General features: G+C 52.8%; 12 protein-coding genes across 12 annotated transcripts; 4 read left to right on the top strand and 8 right to left on the bottom strand.

Moving 5' to 3' along the window:
- Positions 1 to 1,789: 1,789 nt before the first annotated feature.
- BO88DRAFT_469608 (uncharacterized protein) lies at positions 1,790 to 5,924 on the top strand (the record flags this gene model as incomplete). The annotated part of the gene is made up of 2 exons (XM_025711629.1): positions 1,790 to 5,206; positions 5,258 to 5,924. The coding sequence occupies 2 exons, from the start codon at positions 1,790 to 1,792 to the stop codon at positions 5,720 to 5,722; spliced, it is 3,882 nt and encodes a 1,293-aa protein (XP_025559898.1). The 3' UTR covers positions 5,723 to 5,924.
- Positions 5,925 to 6,683: 759 nt separating this feature from the next.
- On the bottom strand, positions 6,684 to 9,610 carry BO88DRAFT_407034 (Pet127 family protein). The gene is made up of 5 exons (XM_025707318.1): positions 9,316 to 9,610; positions 8,946 to 9,224; positions 8,799 to 8,889; positions 8,675 to 8,738; positions 6,684 to 8,604 (listed from the first exon to the last, which is right to left on the bottom strand). Exons 1-5 carry the CDS (start codon positions 9,502 to 9,504, stop codon positions 7,008 to 7,010), a joined length of 2,220 nt encoding a protein of 739 aa, XP_025559897.1. The 5' UTR covers positions 9,505 to 9,610; the 3' UTR covers positions 6,684 to 7,007.
- Positions 9,611 to 10,148: 538 nt separating this feature from the next.
- Positions 10,149 to 13,229, top strand: ade1 (bifunctional aminoimidazole ribotide synthase/glycinamide ribotide synthase). Its single transcript, XM_025707317.1, has 4 exons — positions 10,149 to 10,209; positions 10,450 to 10,757; positions 10,832 to 11,359; positions 11,422 to 13,229. The coding sequence occupies exons 2-4, from the start codon at positions 10,478 to 10,480 to the stop codon at positions 13,038 to 13,040; spliced, it is 2,427 nt and encodes an 808-aa protein (XP_025559896.1). The 5' UTR covers positions 10,149 to 10,209; positions 10,450 to 10,477; the 3' UTR covers positions 13,041 to 13,229.
- Positions 13,230 to 14,714: 1,485 nt separating this feature from the next.
- On the bottom strand, positions 14,715 to 15,649 carry act1 (actin ACT1). Its single transcript, XM_025707316.1, has one exon. It carries the CDS (start codon positions 15,643 to 15,645, stop codon positions 14,857 to 14,859), a length of 789 nt encoding a protein of 262 aa, XP_025559895.1. The 5' UTR covers positions 15,646 to 15,649; the 3' UTR covers positions 14,715 to 14,856.
- A 571-nt stretch (positions 15,650 to 16,220) lies between these two features.
- Positions 16,221 to 16,506, bottom strand: BO88DRAFT_407030 (uncharacterized protein). Its single transcript, XM_025707315.1, has one exon. It carries the CDS (start codon positions 16,418 to 16,420, stop codon positions 16,229 to 16,231), a length of 192 nt encoding a protein of 63 aa, XP_025559894.1. The 5' UTR covers positions 16,421 to 16,506; the 3' UTR covers positions 16,221 to 16,228.
- An 85-nt stretch (positions 16,507 to 16,591) lies between these two features.
- BO88DRAFT_123520 (uncharacterized protein) lies at positions 16,592 to 17,919 on the bottom strand. Its single transcript, XM_025701346.1, has 2 exons — positions 17,012 to 17,919; positions 16,592 to 16,746 (listed from the first exon to the last, which is right to left on the bottom strand). Exons 1-2 carry the CDS (start codon positions 17,442 to 17,444, stop codon positions 16,637 to 16,639), a joined length of 543 nt encoding a protein of 180 aa, XP_025559893.1. The 5' UTR covers positions 17,445 to 17,919; the 3' UTR covers positions 16,592 to 16,636.
- A 1,061-nt stretch (positions 17,920 to 18,980) lies between these two features.
- Positions 18,981 to 20,171, top strand: fes1 (Hsp70 nucleotide exchange factor FES1; the record flags this gene model as incomplete). The annotated part of the gene is made up of 2 exons (XM_025704187.1): positions 18,981 to 19,400; positions 19,474 to 20,171. 2 exons carry the CDS (start codon positions 18,981 to 18,983, stop codon positions 19,717 to 19,719), a joined length of 666 nt encoding a protein of 221 aa, XP_025559892.1. The 3' UTR covers positions 19,720 to 20,171.
- A 216-nt stretch (positions 20,172 to 20,387) lies between these two features.
- Positions 20,388 to 21,631, bottom strand: BO88DRAFT_407027 (UPF0220 family protein). The gene is made up of 4 exons (XM_025707314.1): positions 21,442 to 21,631; positions 21,119 to 21,379; positions 20,910 to 21,007; positions 20,388 to 20,838 (listed from the first exon to the last, which is right to left on the bottom strand). The coding sequence occupies exons 1-4, from the start codon at positions 21,538 to 21,540 to the stop codon at positions 20,775 to 20,777; spliced, it is 522 nt and encodes a 173-aa protein (XP_025559891.1). The 5' UTR covers positions 21,541 to 21,631; the 3' UTR covers positions 20,388 to 20,774.
- A 205-nt stretch (positions 21,632 to 21,836) lies between these two features.
- BO88DRAFT_393738 (uncharacterized protein) lies at positions 21,837 to 23,447 on the bottom strand. The gene is made up of 2 exons (XM_025705117.1): positions 23,336 to 23,447; positions 21,837 to 23,283 (listed from the first exon to the last, which is right to left on the bottom strand). Exons 1-2 carry the CDS (start codon positions 23,385 to 23,387, stop codon positions 21,965 to 21,967), a joined length of 1,371 nt encoding a protein of 456 aa, XP_025559890.1. The 5' UTR covers positions 23,388 to 23,447; the 3' UTR covers positions 21,837 to 21,964.
- A 149-nt stretch (positions 23,448 to 23,596) lies between these two features.
- BO88DRAFT_407024 (Vps55 family protein) lies at positions 23,597 to 24,728 on the bottom strand. Its single transcript, XM_025707313.1, has 3 exons — positions 24,479 to 24,728; positions 24,186 to 24,399; positions 23,597 to 24,033 (listed from the first exon to the last, which is right to left on the bottom strand). Exons 1-3 carry the CDS (start codon positions 24,515 to 24,517, stop codon positions 23,900 to 23,902), a joined length of 387 nt encoding a protein of 128 aa, XP_025559889.1. The 5' UTR covers positions 24,518 to 24,728; the 3' UTR covers positions 23,597 to 23,899.
- A 117-nt stretch (positions 24,729 to 24,845) lies between these two features.
- Positions 24,846 to 26,044, top strand: pre5 (proteasome core particle subunit alpha 6). The gene is made up of 3 exons (XM_025707312.1): positions 24,846 to 25,064; positions 25,152 to 25,263; positions 25,336 to 26,044. The coding sequence occupies exons 1-3, from the start codon at positions 25,027 to 25,029 to the stop codon at positions 25,972 to 25,974; spliced, it is 789 nt and encodes a 262-aa protein (XP_025559888.1). The 5' UTR covers positions 24,846 to 25,026; the 3' UTR covers positions 25,975 to 26,044.
- Positions 26,045 to 26,129: 85 nt separating this feature from the next.
- BO88DRAFT_393729 (LOG family protein) lies at positions 26,130 to 27,176 on the bottom strand (the record flags this gene model as incomplete). The annotated part of the gene is made up of 2 exons (XM_025705116.1): positions 27,024 to 27,176; positions 26,130 to 26,874 (listed from the first exon to the last, which is right to left on the bottom strand). The coding sequence occupies exons 1-2, from the start codon at positions 27,065 to 27,067 to the stop codon at positions 26,130 to 26,132; spliced, it is 789 nt and encodes a 262-aa protein (XP_025559887.1). The 5' UTR covers positions 27,068 to 27,176.
- Between the last annotated feature and the right edge of the window lie 145 nt (positions 27,177 to 27,321).

Raw genomic sequence — 27,321 nt, 5'->3', positions numbered from 1 at the left:
CGTCATGTCAATCCATCCATCCACATTGAGCTCATCATTTATTATTATTATTTTATTTTCATGGTGTTGTGTTTCGTTGTGCTGTTGCATTGCCACCTTCTGTCATTCTTCTCTTTTGTCTCCATATTGCCTCTTTATCCATCTCCATCTGCCCCCCTGATCCGTCATTTCCCTCGTCCCTTTAGTCTCTATTCCCCACTCTTTCTCTCTTCCTCCTCTTCTCCCATCTTCCCTCCCATCTTCCCTCCCATCTTCCTTCCTTCCTTCCTTCCCTCCCTCTCTCTTTTTAGGAAATTGTAAATTGGATCTTCCTCTCCTCCCAATTAGTCAACTAGTTTGTACTCATTCAGTCTCTACAATTCTGCTTTTTGTCATCAGTGACACAGTCATCGGAATTCCCGATTTCTTATTGTTATTTTCAGCGAGATCCGAAGAAGCTCCGGGCGCTGACATCATAAACCCAAAAAGACGCGCTGCAAGTTAGTCTACTTAGTTCACTATTAAGTTCCTGAGCTCATTTTTCTCCGGATTGCCTGCCGTTCAGGAACTGGTTCGATCCAATCTTTTCACCTCACTGGATCCGCTTAAACAATCGCTTTCTTTGGGTCGCTGATACGTTGACGTTGTAAACACGACAAGGAAGAATAATTCAGAAGGGAAAGACAGAAAGAAGGGAAAAAGATAAGCAGCCAATATCCATCTTGTGCGCCTCGTCCGCATTCGTCTACTTTTACACACTCTCTCCCTCTCGTGTCTTCCCCTTTCCGGTCTTTTAATGGTGAGGTTGTTGCGTTGTCTCGCCCATTGACACGGCCTAGACTGTAACCTTTTCTTACGTCCCTGGTTGCCCCGGAGTGTGCTTGGACGTTCTTTCTTCCACACCCCCCCATTTCTCCTCTTCCGTGCATCTCAATCGCCATCGCATTGGTGTTGCTGCAATTTCGTACTTTTTTTATTGACGTCCTCCGCTCACTCGCTCGCTACTATCGGTCTCAAAGTCTCAACCCACCCCATTCTTTTCCTTCCTCTCTCTCCTCCCTCCCCCGTATTCTTTAAGCTCTTCTTCTTGTCCATTGTATATCTGGTTATACTCTCTCTCTCTCTATTATCTTCTTCTTTTCTACTTTAGTTACGAATTATCCTAAGATTGTCCCTTGTCGCCTTTGATCTCATCGATTGTCTCATCTGGTATCGAGACTTTTCCTTGGTCTTCTTTTGCTTCCCTTTCCACCATCTCTCTCTTTTTCTTTCTCTTTCCAAGCGCCCAATCTCCAATCGCGCCATTTTCTCTCTCTCCTCCCCCGTCTCCGTTGACTTCTTTCCCCTTCTTTTCCACTTTCCATTGCCACGTCAAATCGTGCCGCCTTCCTGCGCGTCTATCTTGATTCTTCACCTCCTATCGATGGCAGCTGGCCCGACTGCTGTATGTTCCACCTGCCTTCCCTCCCCCTCTTCCCTTCCACAGCTCCTCATTTGTGCTCCTTCGCCCTGCTCCACCCCTCTAGTTCACTAGTCACCACCGGGGTCTCAATCTCCTAGGCTAGGCCTGCAGCCATGTCTATCCGTCCTTATCGTCCCATCATGCTCCTCCTCGTCCCCCAGTGTTCGGTGACCTTGTTTTTTTTTCTTACGGGTTTTCTTCCTTTTAGTGATCTACCCCCCCGCGACCTCGGCCTCCTCGATGTGGCACTTCGTCCTCGACTTCCAATTTGCTCCTGCTCCTCTCGCCCTCTAGCGTTCTCGACCCTTCCCTGTCCTGCCTTCTCCGCCCTCCTGCTTCCCCCCCGTCATGGCCGAGAGTCTGGGGAAGAAAGAGCGGAGAAAGAGCCTGAGCGTCTTCAGCCCATCAATGACTACCTCTTCCCTTCCCGCCCCCGCCGCTCATGAACGGTCGCCCTCCGATGATGCCCAGGTTCTGAAGAAGAAATCGCGACGCAACTCGGGTTTCTTTGGGGTCCGGCACCCCAGTCCTCCGAGAGCCACACCCACCCGTGGCTTGCGTCGTCCCGGCACCGCCGATTCCGAGTCGGCCACCTACGTGACCGCGCTGCCTACCGTGGCGCTCGAGGGTCCTCGCAGCCGGCGGAAATCCCTACAGAAACGACGAACCTCCGTGTTTGGTTCCCTTCGGTCGCTACATTCCCAAGAAGATGACGACCGGTCGCTGGGCCGCTCCAAAGGCTCGTCCCTGGACGAGGACCCTCCCGAGCTGCGACAAGGCATTGGCTCCATCATCCTGCACCATGGAGAGATCTCCATCACCGGAGGCATGTGGCGGAAGAAGAGCCATTACCTGGTCCTGACCGACACGCATCTCGTCCGGTTCAAGAACCAGAGCAAAGCCGCCGATATGTTTCCCTCGATCCCGGCTTCCTTCACCTCCCGCTCAGTGGCGGCCAACCGCCAGTCCGTCGCCTCCATCAGTTCCCTGCAGGACCCCCAGCTGGCCGCTGCGAGCGAGTCCATTTCCGGCATTGCCTTGAACAGCATCATTGCGGTCTACATGTTGGACGATGGCCGACCGTCGTCAACGGTGGAGGTGGCCTATGTGGATGAACGGGCTCAAAAAGCCACCTTCATCCAGATGCAGACGCCCGACTTCCAGGAACTGAATCTGTGGATGGTAGGCATACGCTCCGCGGCGGAATTGATCCGCGGGGCCGACCCGCTGATCTTCGATCAAAAGACGGCGGATTGCGTGGTCCGCATGCTCGAGTATGAACGGGACTATGATCCAGAGACCTTTCGAATGTTTCGGGTCATCCAGATGGCGTCCAGCAAGTCTCCTGCACGGGCATCATCTGAAGATCTTACCAAGCTGTCACCGACGGGCTGTTATCTCGCCCTTGGGTCGCACAAGCTCCACCTGATCCCGTTGCACAAGATCTCCAGCCGCAGCTCCGTGGTATCCTTGAGTGACCTGGATGCGGCAACCTCTTTCGGACTGATGAACCTGACCTGTCTCTCCATGGAATGGGGCGACGATAGCCTGCATCTAACGTTCCGTGTGCCAACGCGGAAACCGTTCTCGGTCTTCCTCGCATCCGTGCATTCCGTGGAGATTGCCTTTTGGATTCGACAACAGACCGAGTTCCTACGTCCCTTGTGGATCAAACAACCGTATGACTTCATCGTCCCTCGGGACCTCGACAACGAGAGCAACTTCCCTCCGGTGAGCTTGGACGAGGATTACGGTTGCTTCGACCGGACCTTAGTCGCCTACTCGGCTAGCTACGACATCGACACTTCCAACATCCGATATACCATTGATGTGCAATGCGATGACGCCCCGTGTTTCAGGCTCCTGCCGCCCGCCTCCGCTCGGCAGAAGAAGTATACCGCTTTGGAGCTGATCGCCGTCCTGCGAGCACTGCGATATAACGAGTCCTTCCGGTCTATATCGTTTAGTGGTGTCAGCCTGGATGTTCTGCAAGGCCTACGCGACATTTACGGCCCGGATAAAGACGCCCTGCTGAGTCGTGCCGGGGCGCCGATCCATATCCCCGGTCAGGAGAACCTATCGGTGTTGTCCCAGGAAGTGCGTGCGTTGACTCTGAAGAGCAAGTGGCTCCGACGTCTGGACTTCTCCTATACCCTAAGCCGCATTCCGAAGTCGGATAGTGAAAGTCACGATCCAGGATGTGGAATCCCGGAAGCCATTTTCCCCATTTGCCGACGAGAGCTGACGAGTGTTGACTGGGTGGTGTTGAACGGTATCAAGCTGGGCGATTCGGATCTCGACTACCTCGTGGATGCCTCGTCTCAACGGTCCAGTCACATGCGAGCACTGGAAGTCGGTAACTGTGGCTTGTCAGTTCACGATCTTGATCTCCTCCTGTCCACGGTCGTCGCTCAGTCCTCGACTTTGGAGGCAATGAACATCTCGGGTGTTCAAGGTCGCCTCAGCCCCGACATACTCCAGCAGTACCTCGGCTATTTCAGTCAGATCAAGACGCTCGACTTGTCTCGTATCTCTCGCACCTCGGGCACAGAACCTCTCATCACTCCCGAGACGTTATTCAACTGGCGCCTGGAGGAACTCTCGTTGAGCCGGACCCTCGTAAATCGCGAGACCGTCGATGCCATAGCCACATACCTGGCCAGTGATCGATCTCAGGGTCTGCGAGTGCTTCGCCTGGACCAGTGTGGACTCAGCGGTCAGGACGTCGCCATCTTCCTGCACTCCATGACAGCCAACGGATTTCCTCGCGATTTGCATCTGCACGTCAACGAGAACCGACTTGATCAAGGCTGCTCGTACCTTTTCAAAGCCATTGCACAAAACAAGACGCCAACTCATATGTCAATGAGGATGATTGACTTCAAGAAGGAGGAACAGTTCCAGGAGCTGGTCGAGGCCTTACGAAAGAACCGGACTTTAAAATGTCTGGACATCTCCAAGGCTTCTCTTCCGTATGATGCTGGCCCTGAGACGTGCAAGGCGCTCCAGCTAATGTTCGAGGAGAACGAGACGCTTGAAGATTTGGATATCAGTGGCGAAAGCGCTCATCTGGATGTCGCTCGGTTTGGAATTGGTCTGAATCTGGCCCTGACGGGTCTGAAAAAGAACAAGTCCTTGCGAGTCCTGAGGATCGAGCATCAGAAACTGGGCCTGCAGGGTGCAAACACCCTGGCCTCGGTGCTGGAAGACAATGAATGTCTACGTGAAGTGTACTGTGAGAACAATGACATCAACTTACAGTCGTTCACGGTCCTGGTGAATGGACTGCAGCGGAACAAATCCCTATTGAGTCTGTCCTGTATGGACCGTGACCGCGTCCAGTCGCTCGAGCGGGTCCGGCGTGAGATCCGGAACGTGAAGCGGGACGTAAGCCTTGCGCAGAGCTCGGCAACCAGCTCTATTCGCCGTTCGTTACATGCCGCCATGAATGGAAAGACGAGCAGCAAGTCATCAAAACAGCAGCATACGTCTGGTCACCGCTCCGGTGCCTCAGTAGCCTCGAGCCTGAGTGCTACTGCCGAGACCTCACCCCTCTTGCAGCAAGACGTGGAGGTTATTCTTCAGTCGTTGAGCCGGAAGTGGGATGGTGAGGTTGCTCGTCTTCGTCGATATCTGTACCGAAACTACAACTTGGCCCACGGTATCGAAGATGATATGGCCGGGTTGGACGATGACACTTCGAGCGACGGACGCCCCACGACAGCCGGAAGCCTTGGGTTGATGCTGGACCATTTGAAATTAGATGTGTCAGTGTCGGAAGCTGAAATCCAGCCACCACCGGAGCCTCCCGTGCAGTTGCCGCCGGAGATCGGGCCCACGAGCCCGAAAGACCATCTGGATATGTTCAAGGGACTTGATGCGGAGAGTAGCCTGGTCGCTGAGCTCCGGCAACGCCCGCAGACGGCACCTTTCTCAGTCCCAGGCTATGCTCCTCACATGTTACCACCAGAGTATGCTGGCTCCAGCACATCGTCTTCCCGCCTGGCAGTGCCTGTGCCTCCTATACCATCTACAGTCAGCAAGTCCAGCAGCGTCCGCAGTGCCCGCAGTTCCAGTACGGTCTCCACCAGTACTCGGGCTAGTGCGCGGAGTACGTACGGAACAGCCTCATCGACGCTGCGCGGCTTTCTCAGTGGCAGCGCCTCGAAAGAACGCAAGAAGCTGGAGAAGATGAGATCTGGCGCTGTGTGTGTTTCAACAGACCGACCTCCTAAGCTGGAGTGGGCGCCTCCACCCCTTGACCTGGGGAAGTTCGAGTGATGCCCCGCTAAGGAGCCGTTCGTTCTTCGCTTAAACATGATTAATGAATCAAATCACGACAACTCGCAAGCCCATTTTCGCTAGTCGAAAATATGCCTCGTGTTCCTAGGCCGTCACCGTTCGGCTCTCCATCTACATCCATCCCCTTCCTCTTTTCTTTCCCCTCCATTTCCTTACCGAAGCACCGATTCCCCACGCAGTGGACGACGCCGGTGTTCATTCCTTTCCTGCCTCTCAGAAAGGGCATCGATCCTTGACCCTCCGTTGTTTCCTTTACCTCTTCTCCTTCTCTCTCGGTTCTGTGTCCTGTCTCGCCAGCTGGTACTCAGAATCCTGGCGTGTCCACCGGACGCTTACCACCTCTTTCATGTCCCTCTCTCATCTCCGATTTTCCTTCTATCATGTGTTAGCCTCAAGGGGCAGTTGCCCCAGGATAAGCAAGAGCACTTGGTTTCGCATCTTGCTGTTTGGCGCAAGGGCTAGGTGGCGTTCCTTTAAATTTCCTTTTCGAGAACCCTGGGTTTTGATGGTGCTTTGCAGACATATCGCCTTTGTGTTTTTCTTTTCGTTGAAGCCCATTGATGCCCTAATTGTTAATGTCATAGAGAATATTCTCCGTCATGGAGAGGATTGACCCGCAGGGGGACAAAGACCATGTGACCCATGAATGAGTGGCCTGTAATTGATTGTTTCTTTTGGTCGGGTCAGCACAGTCGGTGTATTGTTGATATGATGTGTAGAGAGCAACCATCTGTGAATACATGTGTATACTACTTACTACAATGGGATGATATCTCGGTTGATTTTACATTTGATGTCCTTTCTATTTATCGTATTCGTATGCTTATTCTTACTACATCTATATTCTACCACTCATTAAGGACCACTATCGAATAGCTACCAACAGACAGACAGACAGTATCTATCTATCACGTCTACGATAATGGATCGAAGAAGAGAGCAAAGACAACTTCAGAAGAAACAACACCCAGCAGGCTACAGCGACATTGGTTGCAGCCGAGGTGTGAAAGGAGAATATTTGAGATCATTATAGTATACATACATATAAGGTGTGAGAGGGCATGAGGTATCTATAGAGTAGGTATCGAAAAGAGAGGCGGAGCAGCAGATTAGATCGATTGACTGATTGATTAGATAGAGGAATGCCTTCTCGCGCCGCGAGTTGATCAGTCCATCAGTGAATCAATCAATCAATCATCTTCAATCCACCGTTCCGTCTAGCCGAGAACAAGAGACAGAGATAGAGGGAAGAGGTAGACAAAGCTTAATCGCGCAAAACGACCAGCTTCTCCTGCTCATCCAGCTTATTCTGCTCCTTGCGGTACTTGCGACCTTTCTTGGCGTATTCGCGGAGACGGCGAATATACGTATTGGCCGCAACATCAGTTTCGTCCTCGCCGCGGCCGGAGAGAGCCTTCCGGCGACGTTCTTGGCACGCGTTGTAGAGTTTCCAGCACTTGTTACTGTCGAGGTGGTTCAATTCGTAGTCCACGGACCACTTGTTAGGAGATTGGAACTGGATCGGGCGGTCCACGTATTCGCCATCCACGATGTTGCGGACGGTGAGGGCAAAGCCCATGATCTCTTTGCTTGGGGTCGTCTCGGCTTCGTCTTGGGATGTCTCGGACTTGGTCGTGGCGGTGTCTTCGGACAGGTCGTCCGCGGGACTGGAGGACTCGAAGTCGGCGGGGATGTCTTCGGTGTCGTTGGTTGTTGTTGTTGTGTCGTCGTCTTCGTCGGCGCGACCGGGTAGGTCGAGTACGCGGCGCTGGTAGGCGTCGATTTCGGCTTGGTTCTTCGTCTGGATCGCATGGATTTCCTCGTCGGTGACGGGCTCGGCGAAGATGTACATGTACGGTGGCCCAGCCGTGGAGTCACGGGTCTCGAAGTGGAAGCGGAGAGATTGTTTGGGGAATCGGGCCGTGACCTTGTTGAGGACCTTGTTCCAGAGCTGCAGACTCAGAAGGAACTCCCGGTCTCCCAGAGCGGTGTCGTATTGGCCGTGCAATGCCATGTCCAGTTCGGGCAAGCTGAGGTACTGGAATCCGAAGATGCGCTCGATGTTGTGGAAGGCCACGAAGATGCCGTCCATGCGGCCGATGCGCACCTGGAGGGAGTACTTAAGGAGCGCGGCCCGGATCATGTCGTAGTACTCGCGCTCATACGACTCGTATGTGCCGTGGGCTTTCCGGATCTCGTAGCCCAGGCCATGCTCGAAGTTCTTGGCGTCCATGCGAATGGAGGCCACCGCCCGGGTCTTCAGATCGAACATGCCGGTGCCGGGGAGCCGTGGGTCGTAGGCATCCAGCTGTGAACGCATCAGGAAATCGCCGTATGTCGAGTAGTGGTAGGCTTCGGGCACTGCCTGCTCCTCCTCGGCGGATATCTTGTTGGAGCTGGATCGTCGGTAGCGCTCGAATTCCTCCTTTGGCATAGTCAAAAGCTTCTCCATCGATTTACCCAGGTTCATGAGAATGTTGGCCGTGTCGTGCTCCTTATCGGCATCAATGGCATACACGCCGTTCTGGTAGCGCAGAAACATGGCCGAGGGAGCTCGCAAGAGTCGCGTGAAGGTCCGCAGCCTTTCCTGAAAGCCCCGCGACACTTGTTGGATGTTGACCTCTCTCCAGTAGGACAAGAGGTAGTGGAAGTGCGACAAAACGGATGTCATACTGGAAGAGGAGCCAATGTACTTCTTCTTCTCCTTCTGCGCCAGGCCCCGTAGCTGTTCGTCCTTGGAGGAGGTGATGTATTCCTTCAACGCTTCGAAGTCGAATTCGGTGACAGGCATAATGGAGCCAAGGTATGGATCGAAATTGTAGACGCGCGATCGGGGATCCCGAAGATGGTAGACTCCCGGGCTGTATGTGGGAGTAGCTGTCAGCTCCGCTTTTAAATCGACCGGTTCTGGGGGCAAATGAAGCAACTTACTTGAACAGCACTCTGTCCAGGCCATAGGCCAGCTGCGGGACTTCGGGCGTCTCGACATCCAGGGCTTTGCGCTAGTTAGTGATCCAGTAGGAGATTTCACAAGTCACTTGAGGGAGAGACGCACCTTTCACGGAGTCGCGGTCTGCATTGATCTTTCCGGTGTCCTTTCCGGTGATCGGAACAGGAAGCTGTAGTTTGGTAGACTGTTTGTTGGCCTAGCATGGAGAGTTAGACTCTGGCTAGATCAAGTGGGAAGGTGAAGCTGACTGACCGATACCTGCGGTTTGGGAGATGTTGAAGAGTCAGGAGTTGTCTTCTGCTGCGCGCGAGCTTTCTGGTCCTTCTTGTCCTTCGGCTCCGGTTGCTTCTTCTCCTCCTTCGGAGTCTCGGTGTCGGCTGCTTGGTTTGCAGGGTCCGTCTTGCGCATTTTCATCGCTTCTTGCTTGGCGGCCTTTCGGACCGCTTTCTTGTCCGCATTCTGGGGTGACTTGGAATTTTGCGTCCGAAGAGACTTTTTCACATGGGCCGGTGTCCTTCTATCCGGGAGGTTCTGTCCGCAGCAGCAGGCGGTTAGCATTCACATGTTTTCAAGCTTCCGCTCAATGCCTCTGGGTGGTAACATCTCAATGTCGCATGCATACCTTCTCTAGCGCCTTCAGCTGCTCTTCAATGGCAACCGTGGAAGAAGTCTCGGTGGCCTGGGAGCGCAACCTGGGCGCGGTGTGGAAGCGGCGAGCCCAGGGCTGGGCTTCGAGGCCGCGAGCTAAGCATGAGAGACAGACATGCTCGCGCAAAGGGTCTGAGACAGACCGCAGGGTGGCCCGATACATTCGGGCCAAATCAACGAGCGACAATGAGAGAAGAGTGCAGAAGCAGCCAAAGAAGGATCTGAGGGATGAAAGGGACGCTGAGAAGGAATGAATTGAGGAATTGATCGAAAAGCTACATTTTTTTTGCCTTCGAAGCTTCGCCGCGCTTCGGCTTTTCTGCCCGTCGGGGTGTGTTCACCGCCCGGGGAGTTGATCTAATACACTGTTCGTAATTGGTATGATCGATACGGAAATAAGATACGGGACTGGAAACAGCGTGGTATTTGTCTGTCCATACGAACGGGTATCGATAACAAGCAATGTACCCAAGAAGTACCAGGAAGTACCAGCCAGTAATCTCCCAAGTACCCGCGGAGTATAGCTGAGATAGTGCGACTCGATACCTGAGAGAGATCTTCTTGGGTGTCAGATATGAGAATGAAAAGAATTCAGTCTCTGTTATTCCCTATAAGTCTTTCTTACACAATTTAATGTTTCAAATATCCAACTCAATAGCTAACTATCTAGCCTGTACATGCCTACTGCTGTACTCCGAATCCGGGGTCGGAGGTGCAATTGATTGGCCCCGCCGTGCCGCCAATCGATAAAAAAAGTCAAAAAAAATTCCCAGCGACAAAGTTGAGTTTGGTTTTCTTTGCTTGCTCCCATTGCTGCTTTCGCTCTTCATTCTCGCTCTTTTAGCTCTGTGTGCAGTTTGGTCTCGAGGTAAGTAAAGAAATGTTTTACTCTTTGCATGGAACTCTCCACAATTGGACTTGTTCTGGGGCATTTGACCGAAAGAAACCATGAGTCAAAGTATCCCAATGGGGGGTTTCACTTGCCCCTCCATCCACTCCATCTTCTCCTCCACACTCTCTCTTCCTCTCCCTCTCTTTCCTCCTCTCCTCTCACCACCCTCTAACCGCACATTTGTGCTTCTTCTCTGACCTTATTTTTGTCAATCAGGTCCTCAGAGAACCCTGCACCTTTCACCATGACTACGGAACGGTTGCGCGTTCTCATCGTCGGCAATGGCGGCCGTGAACATGCGCTGGCTTGGAAACTGACCCAGTCTCCCCGCGTCGACATTGTCTACGTCGCTCCCGGCAATGGAGGCACTGCTCAGGGTCCCGACAGCAAGATCCAGAGCGTCAATGTCAAGGGCAATGATTACCCCGGTCTCGTTGCTTTCGCCCAGCAGAACGGTGTCAACCTCGTTGTCCCCGGTCCTGAGGCTCCCCTCGTCGACGGTATTCAGGGTTACTTCCAGGCCGGTGAGTCCGTCCTTTGACATGGAACAAACAATCGCAGTTTCTTGTGTAACTGACCGTGGTTTTCCCGAATCTAGTTGGCATCCGCTGCTTCGGTCCTTCCAAGGCCGCTGCCCGCATGGAGGGCTCCAAGACCTTCTCCAAGGATTTCATGAAGCGTCACAACATCCCTACCGCCGCCTACGAGAACTTCTACGAATATGAGCCTGCCCGCCAGTACCTCGACTCCGTCTCTCACCAGGTCGTCATCAAGGCCGATGGTCTGGCCGGTGGAAAGGGTGTCATTATCCCCACTACCAAGGAGGAGGCCCACCAGGCCCTCCGTGAAATGATGGTCGAGAACCAGTTCGGTGAGGCCGGCAGCGAGGTCGTCATCGAGGAGTACCTCGAGGGTGACGAGCTCAGTGTCCTGACCTTCAGTGATGGTTACACCATCCGCTCCCTTCCCGCCGCTCAGGACCACAAGCGTATCTTCGATGGCGACCAGGGCCCCAACACCGGTGGCATGGGTTGCTACGCCCCGACCCCCATCTCCTCCCCGGAGGTTCTCGCTCAGATTGACCGCTCCATCATTCAGCCCTCCGTGGATGGCATGCGCAGAGATGGTCCGTCTTTCCCTAGATCCGTTCTAGTTTACTTTCCTTCGCTGACCACAATTACTCTATAGGATTCCCCTTCGTTGGTATCCTTTTCACTGGTCTCATGATGACCAAGGATGGCCCCAAGGTTCTCGAGTACAATGTCCGCGGTGGTGACCCCGAGACTCAGACTCTCCTCCCTCTGCTCACCGACGACACCGACTTGGCCGAGATCATGGTCGCCTGCACCGAGCACTGGCTCGACGGTGTCTTTATCAATGTCAAGCCCGACTTCTCCACCACTGTTATCGCCGTGGCCGGTGGCTACCCCAACTCCTACGCCAAGGGCAAGAAGATCACCCTGGACCCTACCCCCGAAGGCACCTTGATCTTCCACGCTGGTACCAACCTCGTCGGTGACGAGCTCCAGACCGCTGGCGGCCGTGTCATTGCCTCCACGGCCACCGCATCCAGCCTCGAGGAGGCCGTCCGCAAGAGTTACGAGGGCGTCGCCACCATCCACTTTGAGGACATGTTCTACCGCAAGGATATCGCCCACCGGGCCTTCCGCCAGCGCGATGCTGCCGCTGCTCAGCAGGAGTCTCTCACCTACGCCGCCGCCGGAGTTTCTATTGATGCAGGCAATGACCTCGTCCAGAAGATCAAGAGCTCCGTCGCTCAGACCAAGCGCCCCGGTACCGACGCCGTCATCGGTGGCTTCGGTGGTCTCTTCTCTCTGGCCGCCGCCAACTCCGCCTACCACCCCGAATCCCCTACCCTCATCGGTGCCATTGACGGTGTCGGCACCAAGCTCAAGATTGCCCACGCTGCTGGCGTGCACAACACCGTTGGTATCGATTTGGTCGCCATGAACGTCAACGACCTGGTCGTCCAGGGTGCGGAGCCCCTCTTCTTCCTGGACTGCTACTCCTGCGGCAAGCTCGACGTCCCCACCGCCTCTGCCTTCGTTTCCGGTGTCGCTGAGGGCTGTGTCCAGGCTGGCTGCGCCCTGATCGGTGGTGAGACCGCAGAGATGCCCGGTCTCTTCATCGATGAGTCCTACGACGCCGTCGGTGCCGCCGTCGGTGCCATCAACACCACCGGCCCCAACGCCCGCACTATCCTGCCCGACACCACCGCCATGAAGGCTGGTGACGTCCTGCTGGCCCTGGCTTCGTCCGGCCCCCACTCGAACGGATACTCTCTTGTCCGCAAGATCGTTGAGCGCTCGGGTCTGTCTTACCAGGACCCCGCTCCCTTCACCATGCCCTCGGCCACGGGTCCCCAGACCCTGGGCCAGGCCCTGCTCACCCCTACCCGCATCTACGTCAAGCCCCTCCTGAAAGCCCTGGCCACCTCTTCCGCCGCTATCAAGGGTCTCGCTCACATCACCGGTGGTGGTCTGCTCGACAACGTGCCCCGTATGCTGCCCGCCACTCTGGCCGCGCACATCAACGTCTCCACCTGGGAGCTGCCCCCTGTCTTCCGCTGGCTGAAGCAGAACGGTAACGTCACCGCCATGGAGATGTCCCGCGCCTTCAACTGTGGTGTGGGTATGATCCTGGCTGTGGAGAAGGGCTCCGAGGGTGCCATCACCGACCTCCTCCAGAAGGAGGGCCAGACGGTCTACCAGATCGGTGAGCTCCAGGTCAAGCAGGAAGGCGAGGAGGGCTGTATCCTGACTGGTCTGGAGACCTGGGATGCGTAAATATGATAATTTGAGTCCTTCAGATAAAGAGAGTTATGTTATGATATGATGTCAAACTTAGATAAAACCACGGTGGGCGGCGGGTTGGGCTGGGAGATGAAATCCATAGAAAAGCAGGAGGGAACATCCCTCCTCCCCTTTTATTTTTCCTTATACTTTTGCATTATTTTGATATCATCAAGTTACGTTTTGAATGAATGAATACAATATTTCCCCTGTTCACATACTCCGTTTGTTCACACTCTATACTATAGATATGCCTCACATACCAGGCATAGTACAAAGTAACCACCAACATACTAACTAATCATCTTACGACCTGAAGATACATACATCACCCATCGTATCTATCAGTACTCGCGTCTATCCTCATCCAGGCTACAAAACAAAAAAGTAATAACAGAAATCTTATACTCTGAAGGGTATATCAGTACTAATTCTACTATACACAGGTAGGAAGTAGTAAGTATAGCGCCTACGCATCCAACAACCGCACTCCCAATTGACAGATTGAACCAAACATACTCAAGCACACACACCACATTGCGTTTACCAAATACTACTAACAACACGTATAGCAACTCCTGGCAGTGGTGTATACAACATACTCTTATATAGAATACTGGTGACAATCACAATCATGATAATAGACACAACGTGGCCTGCGATACCTTCGCCCGCAGGGTTGTATCCAGCTTCTCACTAAGCCTATGGATCGCACTACCCATTTGGCTTAGTAGCTACTACTACTAGTTAGTTGGGCTGGGCTGAAACGGTCGCCAGATCGGACACCTCCAGTTTCATTCCCCGCGGTCTAGAAGGCCTGGCATGACATCATGGTCGACGGTCTGGGTGACCTCTGTTACCTGTGACAGATTGACATTGTGTCCGGGGGATGGCTGGATGAGATCTAGGCCATCTCATTTCCTCTGGTGTTGTATACAGTAGGCATTACTGGTGAAAATCCTACGGAGAGTCCAAGTTGAGGCCGTGAAAAGACACCAGGTCATAGATAGTCATACGAGCTCAATGGGCAGGCAGGAATCAGAAAAGGGAAAACAAAAGATAAAAAGCAGTCCGGCTCATCCACAGAAGATCGACATTCGCAGCAGCATTTTTAAGCTATAACCAGCCCGAAGGCGAGAATGGCAAAGAAACGGGCCCAACAGGAGAGAACAGGAGCCAAACACACGAGGTCGAACATTTGAAGGAAAAGAAGAGCCTCCCATATACATTCCCTCGCCTACACCGCTTCTCGTGCCCCTCCGGTTTTCTTACTCGTTGCCGCCACAAAAGTGGCCTGCTGCCGTAGTGACACGCGTTTGCAAAAAAAAATAAACCTTCTCTATTCCACAGCTAAAATAAAAGTTCCTTTTTCAGGCGATCTTCCTCCTAGTGCGAGTCAGAGAGGCCCGCAAGTCACCAGTGTCTCCGGGCTTTTTAATACATGGGGGAATACGAGAGTACGAAACGGATCACGCGCAAGAGCTAGATAGAAACTCCGTTAGCAAGATCTGATATAATCCCTGGAAGACCAGCACATACCTTAGAAGCACTTGCGGTGGACGATCGAAGGACCGCTCTCGTCGTACTCCTGCTTGGAGATCCACATCTGCTGGAAGGTGGACAGGGAGGCCAGGATGGAACCACCGATCCAGACGGAGTACTTGCGCTCGGGAGGAGCAATGATCTTGACCTTCATGGAAGAAGGAGCAAGGGCAGTGATCTCCTTCTGCATACGGTCGGAGATACCGGGGTACATGGTAGTACCACCAGACTAAAGGGGGTGTTAGTAATCAGGACAACATCGTACTCGTCAAGGAGGCTGAAGACATACCATGACAATGTTGCCGTACAGATCCTTACGGACATCAACATCACACTTCATGATGGAGTTGAAGGTGGTCTCGTGGATACCACCGCTCTCCAGACCCAGGACGCTAGGAGCGAACAGAGCCTCAGGAGCACGGAAACGCTCGTTGCCGATGGTGATGACCTGACCGTCGGGAAGCTCGTAGGACTTCTCGAGGCTGGAGCTCTGGGAAGCGGTCTGGATCTCCTGCTCGAAGTCGAGAGCGACGTAGCAGAGCTTCTCCTTGATGTCACGGACAATTTCACGCTCAGCGGTAGTGGAGAAAGTGTAACCACGCTCGGCAAGGATCTTCATGAGGTAATCCGTCAGGTCACGACCAGCCATGTCGACACGGGAGATGGCGTGGGGAAGGGCGAAACCCTCGTAGATGGGGACGACGTGAGTAACACCGTCACCAGAGTCCAGAACGATACCGGTGGTACGACCGGAGGCGTACAGGGACAGAACGGCCTGGATGGAGACGTAGAAGGCGGGGGCGTTGAAAGTCTCGAAGACGATCTGGGTCATCTTCTCACGGTTGGACTTAGGGTTGATGGGGGCTTCGGTCAAGAGGACGGGGTGCTCCTCAGGAGCGACACGGAGTTCATTGTAGAAGGTGTGGTGCCAGATCTTCTCCATGTCATCCCAGTTCGTGACGACACCGTGCTCAATGGGGTATCTGAGGGTAAGGATACCACGCTTGGACTGTGCCTCATCACCGACGTAGGAGTCCTTCTGACCCATACCAATCATGATACTGTGGGCGACATTAGACAAAACTAATCACCCAGCCTTGCAGGCCAATTAGGGGAGAACAAAGGGGAGCTTTACCCATGGTGACGGGGACGACCGACAATGGAGGCTGTACCGCAAGTTAGTTCACTATTCGAACTGGTGCTGACATGGCGGGTAATTCACCGCCCCCACATGAGCTAGCAACCCGGCGCAAAGACGCAATGGGTGGCAATTGCCATGGAAGAGCGGGAAGAATCCATCAAGCCAGTAGGTAGGACGTCCAGCACAGTGGACAAGGAGGGGTTTGACTTACGGAAGACGGCACGGGGAGCATCGTCACCGGCGAAACCGGCCTTGCACATACCCGAACTGAGAACACAGAAGTCAGTATCATTGAGCAAACCACAGCCTCGCGGGCCAGTCGATCGAGCTGTCCCAGTTTCTTGCCATAGACGCCGGGGAAAGTGGGCAAGTAATGCCAGCGAGAATCCCAGTCAAGTTCATCTTCGCGACCAAGCCCCAAAAGGGGACATATGTTTTGCACCATCTCCCCTGAACTTGGCGAGAAACCACAACAAGCAGGACGAATCCATCGCCAGAATCATCGAAAACCCAGAGTAACATACCCATTGTCAATGACGAGAGCAGCAACTTCCTCTAGATGGTGGAAAAAAATAGATGTTAGCCAAGTTGTAAAGGTGGGCGTTGAGGGGGGTAACGGAGGGGGGAGGGGGAGCGAGCAAGCTTGGGAAGCGAGCAAGACGCAAGGTGGCAGGAAGCCCTTACCTTCCATGGTGACTGTGTGGGATTAAGAATCGGACTACGGGGAATAAAAAAAGAGACGAAGAGAAGAAAGAGAAGAGTGGGATGGAGATGGAGATGGAAGGGAGGAGTGACGGGAAAGAGAAGAGGGAAGTAGTAAGTTCAAGAGAGATGGGATGAGTTGAGGTAAGTAGGTTGGAGAGGGAGGAAACGGGGGGAGGAGTGGAAAGTGATGGAGGCCGTCGGGTTAGTAGGGAGTCGGCGGTGGTGGAAAGCAAGAGTGGGTGCGGGTTGGCCTGGTTGGGTTTGGTTCAGGTTGGGTTTGGTCTGGTTTGGTTTGGTTTGGTTTTGTCTGGTCTGGTTTGGTTCTGGTCAGATTGGCTGGTTGGTGGTACGTAGTGAGTAGGGGGAGGGGGTGAAATGCGATAGTCAGTCAGCACATACTACTAACTTCGCTGCTCAAGTATCTGTGATAGTAACTATATATGATCGGTCAATTAGGGGCGAAAAATGTCCAATTTTAATTAATGAAGTCTCCAGTAGGCACCACTTCTACGAATACGGAGTCACGGATGGAGGGAGACAAGACCAGGAAACCTGAAAGGAGAGAGGCAATACACACCAGTCAACGTTCTTCCAACCAGTCTGGAAGGTCCCTTTTTTACGCCAGATACACACCAACTTAAGGGGGAGGGGGAATGACTGCGAAAAAGGGAGAGGTTGGACTGGATCAGGCGGGGTGAAGTGGGTCCCACTCTAGGCTTTTCCGAGTCTAGTCCGGGTGTTTCGGCAACGTTGATTGCACCGCCGGGAGCACTAGTGCCGTTTAGTCCCAGTGCTGTCACCGCCACACTTTCACGCCGAGTACCGCTCGTCAGGTAAGCGGGTAATTTTAATACACCCAGGGCGCTAAAGGGGGACCAGAACGTGTACTTGTTGCTAAGCTGAGAAGTACTATCTGGCTGGAGAGAGATAGAGAGATCCGATGTATGTATATCAAGACAATTTAGAGAACAAGGGAAAAAGTAGATAATTGTGGTTGTGGAAGTATGCATTTCTGTGGATGTACTCTTCTACCATTGTTTATATACACCCAACCTGATGTCAACCTTCCCACCATGGTTGCCTACAGGCAGAATGATTGTGGCCTTCCTACAATCAATCAACTTGTCTTCCCTTGCTGTTCCTCTCACCCGGACATTCCGTTGAGGTGGCCCTTCCGAAGGGCTGAGAAAGAGCAGGCAGGAGGAAAACCAGAAGGAGGGGAATAATAACGATGGCAAAAACACTTGCGCACCCTCGTGGGGCTGAACCCGACCCAGGGTTGCCGCCGTCAATGGCTCAGCCCGAATGTGTACCACTGAACAAGGTTGGAACAATAATAATCATGGCCCGATGATGATGATGATGATAGTAGTGATGATGATAGCCTACGGCGTTAGCTTACCCACGACTGGATAATAATAGCACTGCCCGCCTTGGAGCCGACGGGCCAGAGAACAACCAAGAGCTGAGAATGGGCGATGACCATAGCCCGACCGGTCCAAACTTCAGGCTTCTGGATCCTCCCCCCCGTTCACTAAATCTGAACCACTTGGTCTGTCCGGCTTTTAAGGGGTTCGTACTCTTTTGCCCCTCGTTCGTGTCTCCTTAGCCTCTAGCGTGGCCGTTTCTTATCCCTGAATTTGTATCCTCTTTAGTTAATAATGCAATTGCCTGATCGTCTCCGTGTCCGCTGTTCTCTCCGGACTCCGTCATATCTGTAGTACTATCCCTAATTCTACGTCAGGTAGAAATGATCGACTGATGCCCTTCGATTCCGGTCAATTCCTATGCGCTGTCAGATTTCTTTACCGCCGTTTCCCACCGGCTCCCCAAAATGGGGGCTTCGAAGAAGAAAGCCTAGCCAGAACTGATGCCCGCCCCATGGAATGTCAATCGCATAAGGGCCGCGTTGATTCTTCGTAAGCCGATCTTCATTGGCGGTGCAGGCCAGTGAAGAATGCATGGTCATCCAACGGTATCCTCGTGCCACGCGCAGAAATGTCTCGGTCGGTGAACAGCAGCCAGAAGTCACTGCATATCGGGCATGTATGACCGCATCGCGGGGTTATCCGAGCATGGCGGGGTACAATGCAGCGCCGCTGGCTGGTCTTGATTTGACCAAGATAGCCAGCTATACAGAAAAGGTACTATCAGTATGAGGATCCGAGCAGATACAGCATATGGCTCTGTCAAGTAAAAGTAAAGAGGACTGCAATTGTTGTTCCCTTCTCTCGCAGACTTGAGTGTCAGCGTTGCGGTGGAAGGAGGTGGAAGGCCGTCGGAGCCGCATGAACCCTCTCGATTCGTCCAGAACGTCACGCTTTTTCTTTACCATCATAGAACACCGGCGCATCTTTTGCACAATCACATCCACCACCACCATATTCTCGCTATAGAGATTATTTCATAGTGATTGATACAATTCACATAATATTTCTTTCTGCCTTTTAATTTTTCCCAACAACATCTAGCCGTCATCTAGACACCTCACCAACTCCAACACAAATTTTACTCTCCACCACCGAACCATCCCCCACATCAACACCATGGACCCCAACATGAACAGTCTCCTTAAATGGAGTATCAAGGCCGCTACCGAGCAGCAATCCTCCGGTGAAAACAACAACAACAACAACGACTCTGGCAACAATGCCCCCGCCGATCCCTCCCGCGGCCTCACGCCGCAGATGCTCTCGACGCTATTTGGCGGTCCCTCCGAAGCCGACCTGATGAAAGCCGCCATGGAAGCCCTCCGCTCCGATGAAGTCGACCTGGAGAACAAGCTGATCGCATTCGACAACTTCGAACAGCTCATCGAGTCGATCGATAACGCAAACAACCTGGAGCCTCTGGGTCTGTGGACCCCTCTGGTCGAGCTGCTTGACCACAACGAACCGGACATGCGTCGCATGGCGGCGTGGTGCATTGGCACGGCTGTGCAGAACAACGAAAAGTCGCAGGATAAGGTATGTTATTGATGTCTTATTTGTCCCCTTCCCGTTGAAATTCCAAACAAAACTAACATATACCCCAAAATAGCTTATCGTCTTGAATGCCCTTCCGAAGCTCGTCACCATCGCCACTACGGACACCACTCCCGTTGTTCGCAAGAAGGCCGTCTACGCTATCTCTTCGGCAGTCCGCAACTACCAACCCTCCATGGACGAGGTGACCAAGAGCCTCCCCGAGGGCTACTCTCGTGACAAGATCGACGCCGGAGACATGGATGCCGTCGATGCGCTTATGGACAAGCTGCGTGCTCACAAGGTCGAGGCTTCTGCTTGAAGAAAAGTCAAATCGACATATGTGACATGTACTGTTAATAAGATGCTGTAGCCTAGCGAGCCTACTTCGTCGTCATCTGGCCAGCACGTGGCCGATGTCAAGAGCAGAGCCCTCGAGGCATACGTGCATTGCGCGTATACGTAGGGATGATCTTCCCCGGTATGATGTGGCTAGGCTAGGCAGTCGACTTGGACAAAGCTGAGCGACGATTCTGGCGCAATGGTGGCATGCCGTGATATGCACCCACCATCATGTTGAGGCTCACGGTTCAGAAGCGACGGGAGGGTTTCCACCTCACTTGATCCGAAACAGATCAGATGGAACATGGTTCATAGCTAGATGCGATTTACCGTCCTTGGCAGTCCACATGGCTGCCTGGAATTAGATACCCTGCGCTACTTAGACATGACATGCGCCCTCTGCCAAGAAATATATAAACATTGAACATGATCTCACTTCATTTTTACAAACATAAACAATGGATGCCTGTAAATCATCTTCGTATATCTTGTTGCCTGAGATCCCCAGCCATAGGTAACTAACCTTACTTGGCAACGCGTGTACTTATTTGTGCTAGGCTCCTGCCGTGTAGTACATCATGAAACCAAAGCCGGCAATGATTATATGGATGCCTATTTATCAGGTCTTGGAAAGCGACGTCATTTTACCCTCAATTAACCACAGTTCAATCCGGAAGAAGATATCCATAATCATAATTTATAACAAGCATGCTAAAAGAAGACAAAAGCTACCTAATAACCAAACAAGCACAGAATGCAGACCACTCAATGCGGACATTGCTTTATACAATAACACGACAAGCATCATAACGAGTAACTGAACTCCATGATTCCATCAAGGAACGAGAAGTAATAGTAAAGACCGACCACAAAAGAAGCGCACATTCATAATACAATAATACGTCGCGGAGTAGTAGTAAGTATCGCTTTCGTCTCATACCAGCCAATCAATCAATCAGTCGACAGAAGAACAGGTACCACGACTGAACACCTGATAACCATAGGCCATTTCATCTCATATGGTGAATCCATCCATCACAGAGCAAGGTTGTAGGTGTAGTCATCTTCTATATTCTGGGAGATCCATAGGACGATGGTGCTGCAATCGCAGAGTTCATTAGCAAATCTGTTCCTGCACTGCCAAAAAAGAACATATGGCAGAATACACACCTCAGCATAACCAGTCCATTCGCAATAACGTTCGCAATACCAAAGTAAAGTGTCGGAAGGGGATATCCCTGGATCAGGTACTTAAGTACCATGACCGTCTATATTCCCATCAGTTAGCCTAACCACTCCACTCCCCACCAGCGACCCCAGTACCCCAAACAACAGATTAAGGGCAACAAGGTAGGGTAGATATGCAGGTAAATACTAACCACACTGCCTGCCAGACCACCCGCGAGCAACGCAAACCCCAAGAACAGCACAAACCTCGCCTTCCAAGCGACCCCACTTCCACTATAACTAAAGCTATCGGCATGAAGACGCGACTTCTCAATCGAATTGATAACGAGCATTCCGAGCGCGGAGCAGATACCGGGAATCCAGTCGACGAACTTGACGTGCACGAAGGAGCCGTTGCGGGCGCTGTGGGAGAAAGCGGCGGCGTCGATGAGGAAGAAGAAACCCAGGGAGAACTACTGCCATGTGAGTGGGTTGTGTTGCTTGATGGTGGTGGTGACGATGGGAGCTTGCTTACCAGTGCGCCGGAGGTGTAGACGCCTGCGTTGCGCACGGCGGAGTTGTTAAGCCATTCTGGCTTAGACCAGCGGAAAAGACGGTTGTTGGAGACGTCCATTGTGATACCAGTATATTTGTAGTATGAGCGAGATGTGATTCCGGGAGATGGAGTGTGTGCCAGCACTGAAGATGGTATCACCGTATGGCTGGTTCGGCGGGTTGGTTGGAGCTGTTCGGGGAAGCCGGCGATGATGCAGTGCCGGGGCCGGAAAATCACCTGCCCGATCTATGCTATCTACTATCTACAACTCAATTTGAGAGGAAATCTGTCATGCAGTTATTTTTCTTGCATATTCTACATGCTCAAAAGTAAATTCACATAAAGTAGTATGGTATGATTGTTTCCTTGATTGTGGCACGTATACCATGCTGCGACGATGCGAAATACACCTTGGGTAAACATTGATAGCTTCCTGGTTTCAAATAATCTCGCTATGCTATATACTTCGTAACTCATCACTCGTTATCTGTGCCAGACAGACTCAATTCTCTTCACAAAACAGTTTCAAAAACTCATCGATGTACGTCATTGCTTTCCCCTTCTCCAACAAAGGTGGCTTATTCGGCGAGCCGTCTTCGCCTGGAGACGGCTCTTTCAGATACTTCCGCAGTGCAAAGGTTGATGCGCGATAGGTCGCATGGTACATAGCCTTAAATTCATCTTCATCGGTGTTGGAAATATCCTCCCCATTTGCAGGGGCCATATCGTGGCTACCGGTCCCGGTTTGCGGCCTGCTCGAGCTCGCAGAGCGCGTTGTAGCACGGTTGAAGCCATAAAGCCGCATGCAGGTCAGGATTGTCCGTGTTATCGTGTTTTTATTCTCAGTAATGATGGTTTCTGTATCCTTGGGTGCAGCTGGAGACTCGATTTTTCCTTCAGATGGTAATTCCGGGGACAGTTCTCTTTCCTTTCGTAATGATGACTCCACAAAGGGGTTTGGCGTGCCTCGCCGTGAGTTAAGTTCGCGCACGTAGCCCCGTCTGCTGCTAGGCCGCGACTGCTCCGTCCGAGCTCCCAGAAGCTTGGAGTTGAGATTCGCCCCGATAGATACAGACCGGGATCGTTGTGAGGCAATCCGGTCCAACTGGGGGAGAGAAGGCTCCTCTGACTCTCGTTTGACCCGAAGACCTTGCAGTTGCTGGGACGACTGGGAAAGTGATCGTGCCATTAATTGCGATACAGCCTCACCTCCCTTCTGCCGCACCCTTTTATGATGCTGGGCCACCGATTCAAAGAGCGTTGCTACACGTCTGCGCTTGGGGCTTGGCGAGCGAATGTCCGGGAGGAACTGAGGGGATCGGCCGTGGCCATCGGTATCTTGTGGAGATGGGAGAGACTGAGTTTTGGCAATGAGATGTGCAGAGATCGGAGTGGCGTATATTCTCAGTTCTTGTCTAACAACATGGGACGGCTGGTGGTCTAGTTCCGGTGAAGAGACAGGCGGGGTGGGCGGTCGTTCATAGGAAGTCGTCATGGATAACATCCCATGTATTAAGAGATCGGTCGTGTTGGCTTCAGAGGTCTTTGTCCGCCCATCATTGTCAATGCCCACGAGCAGCCCAATTGGGCATTGTAGGGTCTGGATCCGATCCAGATCATCATCTTCCAACCAGATAGTGCCCGTCAGCTTGTCCTTCAGCCATTGCGAGGTCTGCGGGCTATTCGTGTGGAGTTCGAGGTTGGGACCACATCGCGCATAGAGTGGTATGAGGGACGGGTTAACGAAACAGCGAAGACTGAGCGCGGAGTCTCTGCCAATGTCTGATTGCCAGTTTGACGATCGGTCAATTAATTGTAGGCCTAGCTTTGGTGATGAGTAGGTGAATGTAGCCAGGTGGACGTCGGGGCTCACCTTGGAGTTGTGTGCCTCCATCCAGCGATATTGTGCCGGACCATACATTCATGTTAGAAGGACGAGGGATAACTCGTTCACATATTACTCGTACTTGTGATGAGGTTATCAGATCATTGTTGGATGTTCATTCACCAGTCGGCGCGGGTAATTTTACACGACGCGCCCAAGGCGGCGCGCCCCCACGTGACCGGTATCTGGGCACAATTACAGATCGGAAGACATCGGCATCTCCAAAGATGAATGGAAAGAGATGGAGGTATGGGTTTATGCATCTGGATAAAGGAATGTATCACACTGCACTGGCAGAGTTTCTATATAACCTCGTACTGGCTATAGTACATCAATCGTATCATTGAACAACGAGAGTGAAATCAACAGCGACTCCCGGGGCATCAAAAAGCACATCAGTACGCCTAGCATACGTCAAATCAAAACGATGTCTCATAAAGGTGCATTGGTCAAGAACATGGAAAGCGGCTTGCTTCAAAAGGTCGATCAACAATCTGCGAGCGGGTATCCAATGCGAAATCTGGTCTTGCAGATATCGGTGCGCATGGCAATTTAGAAGTCTTCCTGTTCCCTGAAGAACATGGAGAAACTGATGATGGTTCCGTAGATCAACAGACCGCCAATGATGGACATGATCATGGCGGGGATCTCGATAGCGCCGCTGTGCGCAAGAACGGCGGGGAGGGCTAGTGAAGCGATTATGGTCAGCCGTGGATCGAGAGAGTCAGGAAGAAACAAGGGCATATATCTCCAGTCGCAGCACAGTCTGCAGTCGCCTTCAATGGTAGGGATGAATGCGACCGCCGACCTGGCCCGCCTAGCCGAGAAATCCACTCACCAATACCCATCAGCACCAGGAAGCCCGTCAGGAAACGACCAAAATCAGCAGCAGCATTGCCAGAGCTGTCCATAAAATCATCGGGGTTTGCGCATCGCGAGCAGATCCAGTTGGGCAGGGGAGCAACCACGTAAGTCGCAACGACGACCAGTGGGAGGAAGTTGTGCCAGAGCGCCGATGACAGGATAACAAGCAGGAAGCCAATGGCGAGAACCTATGCCGGGATAACAATTAGCATGAGTCTAAAGCAGCAGAAGTAAAGAAGCATCATTCTAGCTCCCAAGAAGACATACAAAGGAGAGGGCGATGATCGTCTTGAGTCCGGCGGTCATGATTGCGGAGTAGGACCGTTCAGGTCCAGGACAACAGGCAGAAGTGGGAGGAGCTTCGCACCAACGAAGCTTGACTAGTAAAGCTTGTGGGAAAGATAGCAGAGTCAAAATAGCATGGGTAGTAAGACGGAATGGCGACGAGAGGAGCACCGCAAACCGAGGACGGCCAGAGCCTGGATGAAGCAGGAGATTGGAATGGAATGAATGGATGGAAAGCAGTGACGTGCAGCGGAAGTGGATGATGGGGCGGGCGGCCTGAGGCAGCGGGCCAGCCAAGCAGTGAGAGCTTAGCCTTAAGCATGAGTTACTCTCAGTACTACCGCGTCAGTGCTTCTCTGCCTGCCCTCCAGCTCCATATCTCTCTCCCATCCACTCCTGCTCCCTACTTCATCGCCTTGATTCCTCTATTTTCCCTGTTGAGACTCAATATCCTCCCTGGTCTCTTCCATTGAACTGACAGAGACGCCTACTCATCCCCCTTCCGAGTCTCTCCTACCCAAGCTTCCGCCATGTTCAGAAACAACTACGACAACGATGCGGTCACCTTGTATGGATCTCCCCAAGCTCCATCATCCACCGGAATAAAGCTTTGTCTTTCCTAGTCTTTTCATATTACTAACGAAGCTCTTTACAGCTCCCCGCAAGGCCGGATCTTCCAAGTCGAATATGCACAAGAAGCCGTGAAGCAAGGTTCCGTCGTGGTGGGACTCGTCAACAAGACACATGCCGTGCTGGTCGGCCTCAAGGTTCGACATCCCACTTATCTCCTGGCTCTTTTCTCTCCTCGGGGCACATCTAGCTGACAGGAATATCTCCAGCGTAATGCCGAAGAGCTCTCCTCGTACCAGAAGAAGATCATCGAAGTCGACTCCCACATGGGCATCGCCATCGCCGGTCTGGCATCGGACGCTCGGGTGCTCTCCAACTTCATGAAGCAGCAGTCGCTCAGCTCCCGCATGACCTACGGCCGTCCGCTCCCCGTCGACCGCATTGTCAGTCAGATCGGCGACCGCGCCCAAACGAACACTCAACATTATGGCAAGCGCCCCTACGGTGTCGGTCTGCTTGTCGCCGGTGTCGACGACTCCGGCCCGCACCTCTTCGAATTCCAACCCTCTGGTATGACCCACGAGATGGTGGCATGCGCCATCGGAGCCCGCTCCCAGATGGCTCGGACCTACCTGGAGCGGAACCTGGACAAGTTGGAGTCCACGTCGCGCGATGAGCTCATCACGCACGGCCTGCGGGCACTCAAGGAATCCCTGTCTCAGGACAAGGAGCTGACGGTGGACAACACATCTGTGGGTGTGGTGGGGCTTGCGGGCGATGGTGCCTCCGGGAAGATCGAGAGCTTCAAGCTGTACGAGGGGCAGCAGCTGGTGCCCCTGCTGGAGGCACTGGAGCAGGCGGATGCGGGCGAGACGAAAGAAGAGGAGACAATGGAAGTTGATTCATAAGAGCAGCAAGATGCAACAGATACATCATTGATTTGATAGTCACGATTCCGGAATAATATCACGTTTCCCATACCTGATACCATTGATATATATACTACCCTGACTCGGCTCAGCCACATCTACGACTAACCTTGCAACCAACCACCAGATAAGACCTATTCCTCCCCCCAATTCAACCTCATCCTCCCATTACTAACCCTATACCCCTTCAACCTTGGCCAAACATCCTTAACATCATTCACCTCGACGAGAATCCCCCCATTCTCCTCCCCAATATACCCCTCCTGCACGGCCTTCCTCACCCACGCCAACACCCCATCCCAATACCCATCCACATTAACCACCACCACCCCAGCCCCATGAATCCCCAACTGATTCCACGTCGTCATCTCCATCACCTCCTCAATCGTCCCAAACCCCCCCGCCAACGCCACAAACCCACTCCCAGGCCCTCCCTCCTGCACCTTCGTCGCCATAAGCCGCTTTCGCGCATGCATATCCGCCACGATCGTGGTCGTCCCGTACTCGGATTCCTTGAACATAGACTCCTTTGTCTTCGTAGTATTGCCATTGGTAGTAGTACTAGCGGCTGGAATGATTCTTTCCGCGTCCTTGCCGGACCGCGCTTGCTGGACTCCTGCACTTGGGTCTGTGTCTGTGTCTGGGGAGGGATGTTCCGTTGCATTGTCGTATCCCGGTTCTACCTTTACTAATGCGCGCGGAATCACACCGTGCACGGCTTGCGGGCCAGAGAGTTTGACCAGCTCGCGGGCTATCGTGCCCATTAGACCTGCTGTGCCGCCCCCGTACACGAGGTGGATGTTATTCTTGTGGAATTCGTACGCGAGTTGGCGCGCGGCTTCCATGTGGCGGGGGTTGGTGCCGGACACGGAGCCGCAGCTGTAATGGGTTGGTCAGTTTGGTAGATCATTATGTTGGTGCGTGGTGGTGGTGGTGGTGGTGATGGTTGGTATGATATTAAGTATGAATGCGGGGCGAGGGGGACGAAACACTATATAAAATGATATGATAATATGTCGGTGACTTACAATACGCAGACCACTGCGGGCTTAGTCCCATTCGCGGAGCTCATGATGTCGTTGAACTTCTTGAATCTACTTGCTACTGATGAAGAAGACACAAACTCGCTCTTGTCGGTTTTTCAGTATCGAAAAGAGAAGTTCAATAGGGGTTTTGCCCCGAGCTCAATGGTTCAAGATGTCGGTGCAGTGATGTAACCGGTTTCTTGAAGCTGCGGTTCTGGATCCGAATGCGGACAGACTGCACAAAACACTGGGGAATAAAGTGGCGGTAGTAGTCATGATGGGGATGGAAATCTCAGCTGGG

The sequence above is a fragment of the Aspergillus vadensis genome (assembly GCF_003184925.1).
Source record: "Aspergillus vadensis CBS 113365 unplaced genomic scaffold BO88scaffold_22, whole genome shotgun sequence".
Classification (NCBI taxonomy): Eukaryota; Fungi; Ascomycota; class Eurotiomycetes; order Eurotiales; family Aspergillaceae; genus Aspergillus; species Aspergillus vadensis.
This window is presented reverse-complemented; position numbering and strand designations above follow the sequence as displayed.

Coding starts and splice junctions, on each gene's coding strand:
- BO88DRAFT_407034 (XM_025707318.1), bottom strand. CDS start 9,504: ATGTATCGGGCCACCCTGCGGTCTGTCTCAGACCCTTTGCGCGAGCAT. Junction 9,225..9,315: donor AGCTGAAGGCGCTAGAGAAG/GTATGCATGCGA, acceptor TGCTGCGGACAG/AACCTCCCGGATAGAAGGAC. Junction 8,605..8,674: donor CTGGACAGAGTGCTGTTCAA/GTAAGTTGCTTC, acceptor TCCCACATACAG/CCCGGGAGTCTACCATCTTC.
- ade1 (XM_025707317.1), top strand. CDS start 10,478: ATGACTACGGAACGGTTGCGCGTTCTCATCGTCGGCAATGGCGGCCGT. Junction 10,758..10,831: donor TCAGGGTTACTTCCAGGCCG/GTGAGTCCGTCC, acceptor TCCCGAATCTAG/TTGGCATCCGCTGCTTCGGT. Junction 11,360..11,421: donor GGATGGCATGCGCAGAGATG/GTCCGTCTTTCC, acceptor ATTACTCTATAG/GATTCCCCTTCGTTGGTATC.
- act1 (XM_025707316.1), bottom strand. CDS start 15,645: ATGATTGGTATGGGTCAGAAGGACTCCTACGTCGGTGATGAGGCACAG.
- BO88DRAFT_407030 (XM_025707315.1), bottom strand. CDS start 16,420: ATGGAAGGTAAGGGCTTCCTGCCACCTTGCGTCTTGCTCGCTTCCCAA.
- BO88DRAFT_123520 (XM_025701346.1), bottom strand. CDS start 17,444: ATGCATACTTCCACAACCACAATTATCTACTTTTTCCCTTGTTCTCTA. Junction 16,747..17,011: donor GGTTGGAAGAACGTTGACTG/GTGTGTATTGCC, acceptor GAACCAAACCAG/ACCAGACAAAACCAAACCAA.
- BO88DRAFT_407027 (XM_025707314.1), bottom strand. CDS start 21,540: ATGGACGTCTCCAACAACCGTCTTTTCCGCTGGTCTAAGCCAGAATGG. Junction 21,380..21,441: donor TCTACACCTCCGGCGCACTG/GTAAGCAAGCTC, acceptor ACATGGCAGTAG/TTCTCCCTGGGTTTCTTCTT. Junction 21,008..21,118: donor GTGGTCTGGCAGGCAGTGTG/GTTAGTATTTAC, acceptor ATGGGAATATAG/ACGGTCATGGTACTTAAGTA.
- BO88DRAFT_393738 (XM_025705117.1), bottom strand. CDS start 23,387: ATGAATGTATGGTCCGGCACAATATCGCTGGATGGAGGCACACAACTC. Junction 23,284..23,335: donor TGGAGGCACACAACTCCAAG/GTGAGCCCCGAC, acceptor CACCAAAGCTAG/GCCTACAATTAATTGACCGA.
- BO88DRAFT_407024 (XM_025707313.1), bottom strand. CDS start 24,517: ATGACCGCCGGACTCAAGACGATCATCGCCCTCTCCTTT. Junction 24,400..24,478: donor CGATCATCGCCCTCTCCTTT/GTATGTCTTCTT, acceptor ATCCCGGCATAG/GTTCTCGCCATTGGCTTCCT. Junction 24,034..24,185: donor CCTGGTGCTGATGGGTATTG/GTGAGTGGATTT, acceptor TCGCTTCACTAG/CCCTCCCCGCCGTTCTTGCG.
- pre5 (XM_025707312.1), top strand. CDS start 25,027: ATGTTCAGAAACAACTACGACAACGATGCGGTCACCTT. Junction 25,065..25,151: donor GACAACGATGCGGTCACCTT/GTATGGATCTCC, acceptor AGCTCTTTACAG/CTCCCCGCAAGGCCGGATCT. Junction 25,264..25,335: donor CCGTGCTGGTCGGCCTCAAG/GTTCGACATCCC, acceptor GAATATCTCCAG/CGTAATGCCGAAGAGCTCTC.